This window comes from Centruroides sculpturatus, unplaced genomic scaffold, assembly GCF_000671375.1.
Source record: "Centruroides sculpturatus isolate CEXI.00-Female unplaced genomic scaffold, Cexi_2.0 scaffold3839, whole genome shotgun sequence".
NCBI classification, from domain to species: Eukaryota; Metazoa; Arthropoda; class Arachnida; order Scorpiones; family Buthidae; genus Centruroides; species Centruroides sculpturatus.
In genome coordinates this window covers 1-8,544 of record NW_019387927.1, presented here as the reverse complement: position 1 = coordinate 8,544, position 8,544 = coordinate 1, and the positions used below count along the sequence as shown (strand labels likewise).

The following is an 8,544-nucleotide window of genomic DNA, read 5'->3' as shown; positions in this document are numbered from 1 at the left end:
TACCATTTGATTAGCCAATAGTCGCTGGCAGTTGTAAAAGATTGCGATATAATTAGCGTGGATAAAATAACAATCTTGAAGAAAAGTCCCGCTCCGGCATTCACGTATGATTTATAAACTGAAATTCCTGGTTTCTTAACTCCTTCATTGTCCCGTGGACTTTGGTTTTTTTCCGTTTCCTACATGAAATAATGTTTTAAAAAATATATTAGTTACTCGCTGAATTTTGCTTAAATCTAGAATAAATCTTTTCATTTGTTCTTTCGAACTATAAGAACCTAAAGGATAATTTCTTGATGTAAATATAAATTAAATGTGTTATCCTTATTTCATACAGACTAATGATAAATACTATTCACTCTGTTGAATATTATGTTTTTTTCTACTCCAAAATGAACAATTACAAAACAGAAGAATAAGAAATATACCTGAATAAAACATTATCATTGACAATTGAAGAATAAGAACACTGTAAACATAAGTTTTCTCTATAATTCTTAACTCCTAACATTCTTTTTGTATTCCTTCCTTAACTGAACAGAGTTGGCGGAGCTGGTAAACACTCGATATAACAAGAAAAAGTCTCTGAAGATTTAACTGTTTCAAATTGTTAATAAGACTTTTATTTCTTAACATTTATTTTTACATGTTTTACGTAGTATGTCCTAACAAGCGTTAACTTTCAGACGTTAGCGGACATGATGAAAAAGACAAGTGATATAATGCAAATTAATATTTGTTTGTGATATCTCATAAAATTTCTTATATATCCCAAGGTTGTCGCTCTTGTAGTTGAATTTCTCAGATACCAACCAACCTTTGTACTTTCACAAATGTTTACAGTTTGTATCTTGGTAATCAAACTTTTATAGAGTTGGACAGTTTGAAATGCAGTGGTGATTGTTCCGCTAACCAGTCTTTCTAATAAGCCCAGCTCATACACGCGACGGACAGAAATAAAATTGTGCATGTATATCTTTGGCATTTATGTTATTGGATCGAAATTGTCATCACTGAATAAAACGATATTGTTTTTAAAATATGTTTTTATATTGAATAATATATCTATTTTTTGCCAAATAAAAGTTTCCACAAACTTTGTGTAAAAGACATGTTCAGGTTAATCCTGGTCCATACTTATATGATCAAAGACTGCAGCCAGAATTCGCTTTTTCTAGCATAGTACAGACAGGCGTTGTCGTGCTGGAAATTACAGGCTCGTGTTTGAAAAAGTTTACGTTTTGTTTTGTGTAGATATTGCCGAAGAATCATATATATATTAATCTATTCGATTTCACAGCTCCATCGAAGAAAACAAATCTCTAACTTTCTATGTGCCCATTCACTTAAGAATGTGGATTCTGGACTCGTCGATAATAACATGGTAAATTATTAACCCTGTGGTGAATGACCTGGGCCTGACAGACCCAGCGCGACTAACTACGTAACATTTTTATGCAAAAAATTTGGAACTGTATGATAAGAAAAACAAGAAGCAAATATACTTATAAAAATTTTATTAATACACAAGATTACATATTATGTTTTTTTTCCACTACTTTTTAAAACTTTTATTCAACACACAATAAAATTCATTTGATTATTATTTTTTTATTTATTTGTTTATGGAGCATTCACAAACAAACTGTGAATGCTGTAAACAGATGTAGATTTTGCACTTGTTACAGGTATATTCAGTTTTCCTGTCTTTCCAATATCTACATCGGGCTCTTTTTCTGTTTAGAAATGCAATGCAATAAAAATAAGAATTTTTCCGCAAATGTGGCGCTGGGTCTCGGAGACCCAGGGCATTCAACGCAGGGTTAATTTTTTTACCTATATATCCTTTAGATATACGGTCTGATGAATAAACAAGAATTAGTGTTTCGTCTGACCTTCCTATTTTCTTNTCTACAACCTGTATTTACATCTTCACACCATGCATTCAGATTTCGAATTATTATATATTCTTTTGGCAAGTTTGTGAAATCTGATATATAAACTTCCTGATTTAAAAAATACTTCAAAAGAACTGTAGATATGTAAAACAAACAGGTACTTATTTTCGTAAATCTTTCCCTGGATACTGCTTCTCTTTTTTCGAAAACATTTTATAATTCATTGGAGTGTATACAGACTTATGTACAAATCTCGCGCGATACTTGCATTGAGGAACCCATTCTTTACACTTCAGGGCAATTAATTTTCTGATTGGTTTCAGTACCGTCTAATCTTTTTCCATTTTATATAAATTTTAATATGAACCGCTAAAAGTGACTGCCTTTTATATGCAGGAAGCGTGACGCAAGAAAAGATATTAGAAATCTTAGAAATTCGAATTTTTCAAAATTCTTTTCTGAACGAACTTCATTGCAGTCTGTTGCCAGAGGTTGCAAGATTTTCACAGCTGTGTATTCTAAACTAATGGAATCTATGGTAGTAAGTTATATAAATAAACTTGTTAATTTACAATACGAATTATTTGTAGCACTTCGTATAATATGTACGCAAGTTTACGTAAATTTCTGAAAGTTTAGATGAGAAAAAGGTGCATTCCAAGTGGGGTTGTACATAAATTCAGATTTGTTGTTATATTTTCAATTTAAATATATAGTTTATCTGTATGCTTCTATTAAACGAACTTCATTTGATTCTTAATCCAGCAACATAATAATTCCTAAATTTTTAAATTGAATGAAAAACCCGTATAAGAACAGTATTGAAATTATTAAAATATTTCCTTTCAACTTTTAAAGTAAGTGACAAATTTGACAATTATTTTAAATCTGAAGTAATAAATTGCCGTTTATTTAAAATATCCCGCAGTAAAACTCAAATTCTTTGTGACTGATTAAAATGGGCCGATGAGCTACCTCTAAAAATACTACATCCATAGAAGAATTGAAATGCCTGAGATGTTGACTGATTGGTCGCTGACAATCACATGTGACAGAAAATCTTCATCTTGAGAGATGACTTTTTTAGCCTAAACGTGGTAAGACAAAACATTTAAATATATTCAATCCAGGCATTTTCATGGCAGAACTACGCATGATCTTTTTGTACACATGTGTTCAGAAAATTACAGTTGAGCTAAGAAAACGTCAAGCAACTTTTTCTCTTCGATGTACTATACAATCTGTTAAGAAATTACTAGACTATTACAATTTTCCAGCTTTTCAAAACTAACAATGTTTAAGAGTCAATTATTATTTTTGACAAAGTAAATACAATAAATAAACACATTTTGTACAATCAGTTCAACAAACTTAACTTTACTTATTAGCTTTACAAAAGTAAAATTTATTCTACAGAAGATCCGATCGATCTTTCCAGAATCGAGAATGTGAAATCACCAGAAACGAGAAGGGAGATTCTATTTCCATAGACTAATCGAGGGCCAGAAGGATAGGACTCAGCAAAGGAAGAAATCGAAAACAAAGAGACGAATGAAGTGGAGATGAACAGGAAGTTGCGGGCTCCCCAAAAAAGAGTTTGGAAAAAGAAGAAATTCATGCGGAGGAAAAAAGATTTGTCAAGTCGGTATTTTATGCAGTGAAATAGGTATACTTTCTCACGTGAAGGGCCCGAATTGCCGATTTCTTCAAAACTGACAGGCTACTGGCTCTTTTCAAAGCCACTTTTTTTGGTAAAAAGAAGTTAAATTGGATCATTTAAAATATTTATTTATCTACTTAATTTAAAAAAAAAAATTCATCGCATGTCAAGCATTTAAAAAGTATATTAATATAAATTTTGAAATGTTCCATTGGTTCTAACATTTATTCAACGAAGATGAAGAGAAAGCGTAAATTTTTGTAAATCAGAAATTAGTACTGTATTGTATTGATTTACATTTAAAATGATGGCTCTGCCATTTAAGGTTTGACGTTAATACAAATACGTCTATTGACGTCAGTATTACTGAATCATAAAGTATGTATTCATAAATTGTAGGAAATAAATTCATAATAGCAATTTATTCCTAGAATCGAATTATTATTTGTTATAATTAAAAATTCATGATGTACAAATCTTGGAGAAATCAATCCGAGAAATGAAAACTGCTGAACATCAGTTATTCCATTCTGAAAATTTTCAATCAAATAAATTTATAATAGCAATTTATTCCTAAAATCGCATTATATTTTCTTATAATTAAAAGTTCATCATGTACAAATCTTGGAGAAATCAATCCGAGAAATGAAAACTGCTGAACATCAGTTAATTCCATTCTGAAATTTTTCACTCAGATAATTACTTAATAAATAATTCTTACCTCATTACTCTTGTTTCTGTCTTTAATATCATCATTCGTATCACATTGAAAACTTCTAATTTCATTATCATCATCATTAAAAACCGCACTCTCTATATCAATGTTTTCAGAGACTTTTTCCTTTGGTAATATTCCTGTATTCATTTGTAAATTTTCCAATTGTTTAAAATTTCCAATAAATTCACATTTTCCCTAAAATATATTAATCGTGTATATAAATACAATTACTTCTATGTTTTTATATAAAAAAATATTGTATACCTGAGAATGTAAACAAATTTAAACTCGAAACGTTATCACTTGCTTACCAATTTTTACTGAATTTATCGGTAACAATTATCGAGGTTTGCGGCCGAAGTTTTTTCTCTAAAACGTGAACGCTGAACGTCGGTCTTGTAAGCGGCACTCGTCGTTCGCCGTCACGCTTTAGAGATGAAAACATCCTATAACTTATTACTCGCTATAGCTTATTACTGGTATGTTCACAAATGAACTTTTGAACTGGTAATGCAATTCCTATTCTGTATTTACTTCCGTACATAGAAAGAAAGACAATGTAGCTGTTTTCAAACTCACAACTGTACGGTAGATATAAATCACTAAACACCAGTTTTTCTTACAGATTTTTGCTTCACTCACAACTGGCCTCATGCAATTTCGCAAATTTTCAACACGTATCTACACTGAAATAACTAATTCTGCCGAAAATAGCCCTCCCGAAAATTTTTTTCGCGGCGCATAGTCGATTAATAGATTAAGATTGTCGTTGTTGCCGTAAAAAGTAATTTACAATACATAACTAATAAACAATTAATGTATTCACCTTCTTTAACGCTAAAATTCTACACGCAGAGTTTAAAAATTGTATTTGATGCGTAACTAAAATGCATATCTTGTCTTTCAAATATTCCATTATACACCTGAAACAGATTAAAAGTTAAAATGTATCGAAAAGTTCAAAAAGTATTATTTAAATAATTACTTTTCGAAGATATGTTTTGCCACTGGAACATCGACAGCACTCAGTGGATCATCCAGGAGGAAAATATCGGCATCGACATATAGCGTTCTGGAAAATATAAAAATGTATCACCATTAATGAATAAATAAAACCATTCTTGTTGTATCGTTTAATAGTGTTTTCTGTGTTATATATTACGAAGTAGAAGAGAGGGCGTCAAATAAAGTATAGAACATATAGCACACGATGTCCCTACTATCAGGTCACGAAATGACTAAAATAACTGGTTTATCTGATAACAGATAATATTTTATTTGTTTTACTTTGAACAAATACACCACGGAGAATTTAGAAAATATCAGTGAGAAGTGACACGATATACGTTTAGGGTGACACTTTTTATCAGGTTGTAATGACTAAAATCAGAACCAATATACTTATAAACAATATATGAATTTCATTAAAATGTATTTATTATTGCGGTATATTTGTCTTATTCCTATTAAAATTGTTCTTTTATATTTTCACACCTAGAAATATAATTTTAGGTAAGACCTGTCTTACCTTGCTAAATTAATTCTTGCCTTCTGCCCACCGCTCATTATCACTCCTTTTTCTCCTACGATTGTCAGATCTCCTTTAGGAAATAAGCTAATATCCTAAAAATAGTAAACATAAAAATACAACATAATTATGTTCAATGTAATGTGCATTGATAACTTTACTAAAATTAAACATAACTATTGATTTCTAAAAGTGTTTGACTTATAGACGGTGTTTTGATAGATAAATTTGTGTCTTTTGTATTCGAAGTCACTATTTCGGCTATTAATATTTAATTTTATGTCATGCCTCCTATAACCGCTTTTTATAAAAGTTCAAGTCTACAAAATCAACTTTTTTATTTAACTTTTTTATTAAAAAACTGCTTTTTTAGACTTGGAGAAATCACTTTTCGTCTAGAAACGAAGTAAAGACTCCAAAATATAGTTTTTAAAAGTAGAAATCATCATACCTTTTTTAATGCCGTTATATGCAAGATTTTTCTATATTTGTCTTCTTGATATTCTTCTCCAAACAAGATGTTTTCCCTGATAGTTGCGTTGAATACCCAAGCTTCTTGAGAAGCATACGAAATCTTTCCTTTCACGGACACTTTACCGGAAGTAATTGGAATCTCTCCCAACACGGACATTAGTAAAGACGACTGTCGAAATTAATGTCGTTTAATTATTGGTAACGTAATGTTTTGCATAAATAATGTAAGTACATAAACATTTTAAAAGTATTTACGTATTTGTGTAAAAATATTATCTCAATTATTAATTGCTTTCTTTAAAATCACATGTAATGTTAAAAGGTGATACAATATATTCTATGAATTCGTAACAGAAACTGTAACATCACATTCATGAATCCCTAAGATTTTATCTGCAAACAAACTTTCTTAGAATACATCAATTAAATTATAATAAAAGTTAAATTATGCGTGCAGAATATTTTTGCGACAACCTTAGACGTATTTATGAATAAATCTCTGATCTATTTAAATTGAAGATCAAATATGATTCTACGGTTGTGAATTTCATAACAACTAAAAAGGGTTAATAGAAACAGATTGCAGACATTTTTAAAAAAATAAATTGTTTAATGTTACACAATTAAAAATTATGCAATAAGAATAACTTTTATGTTATGAATAATTTCAGAAAATTTTCTAAGAGGTAAGTGAAGTGATAAAAATTTCGGTGTTAATAATTTTAGATAAAATATTCATGTCTAAATTGAATATGTTAGATGAACAAAAACTTTAACACGTAATTATACACTCCTACATAAGTGCACAGAATGTGTATTTTCTTTTCAAAAATTAAAATCAAATCAAAATAAAATTAGAAACAGATAAAATTATTTAAACAAGAGGTAAAAATATAAAATTTTGAGAATTTATTTTATTATAAATGAGAAAATGTAACCATTTATTTACTTCATTTTATTTATTTTTTAATCGATCTTAATATCATAAAGCGTATAATTTTAATTTAGAATTAAAAACAAGATATTTACCTTCCCTGATCCAACAGGACCAATAACAATTAATAATTCTCTCGACTGCATGTTTAGTGATATCCCATTTAATGTTGGTTCGAATTCCTTTTTTTTAAAAAAAAAGAAAGTTATTAAAATATACACAGCTAACGTTAAAAGTTATAAATAAGAAATATTAATAATAAACAATAAATTAATTAATTTATGATAATGTCTGAGCCAAACCAGAATATCACAGTGTCTTTCTGTCTATACGAGAAATGCGAAGTGCACTGAGCTTGAAGACAAAAGAAATTCGTGAGAACTTCTACGAAGGTATGATTCTAGAAAGGTAAATAAATAAAAATATCTAATAAAACCAAGGACAATGCTCATTGGGTACATACACAATGCCATAAAAGTATTATAGAAAGCATCTATCAGAAAGAAGAAAAGACTTCTTTGTGGCAATGTTCAGTACCAGGCCTGTACAATGAGAGGCAACCATTTTCTTCACCTGACTTGGCTTATATCAAAAAAAGACTTCCAGAAAAGTGCGAAAGAACATTGAAAAATCCCAACACTAACTCAAGAAGAGTCAAATGTTGAGCAGGCATAAAGTTCTAACAAACACAACTGATTAAAAATATAGTAATTTTTCTTTTAGATCGCTTCTTGGTCGTTTGTGATAGATTTAACAGCAACCTGTAGGTCACAGACTTACTTTTTGCATTAAGATTTGCCATTTGTATGCCACCCATTTTTTAAAATATCGTGCTTTTTAATATGCATAATTCAACGGTATCTAAATTTTACTAATAAACACACTGATTAATGCTAACTAAAAATAATTATTCTATCTTTACCTGCACTGCCATAACAAAAATATGGTTTATTAAATTTATTCTCATTTTATTTAATTTAACACATCTGTGAGTTTTATATACGAGATCCCAGAATTTAGAAAATGATGAAATGTTTGTAGAATTCCAATGCGATCTGCAAAGAGAGAATTCTGCAATTATTTTCGTTGAAAAAAGCTTTTTCAATTTAGAAATCACACTCGTGATGAAAACCCGGAAATTCTCCTCGCGTTTAACTCATCGGTCGAGTATGAACCCTATACCAACAACCATTGTTCTAACTGTAGTGTTAGTTGTAGTGGTTTGGACCATACTGATCACAAAATTTATTTCAGATGTCGATTAAATTACAATTGCAAATAAAAATTTGTTGAATAGAATTATTTCAGATCACAAATCTTAATTTTGTTTTT

The 8,544-nt window shown here is 29.6% G+C and overlaps 1 protein-coding gene across 1 annotated transcript; it reads right to left on the bottom strand.

Moving 5' to 3' along the window:
- Window positions 1–5: 5 nt before the first annotated feature.
- Window positions 6–7,394, bottom strand: LOC111616700 (multidrug resistance-associated protein 4-like; the record flags this gene model as incomplete). The annotated part of the gene is made up of 7 exons (XM_023358077.1): window positions 7,308–7,394; window positions 6,256–6,447; window positions 5,805–5,899; window positions 5,262–5,348; window positions 5,103–5,199; window positions 4,280–4,471; window positions 6–179 (listed from the first exon to the last, which is right to left on the bottom strand). Coding segments are annotated over exons 1-7 (888 nt in total), but the record flags the coding sequence as incomplete, so codon positions are not given.
- Window positions 7,395–8,544: the final 1,150 nt, after the last annotated feature.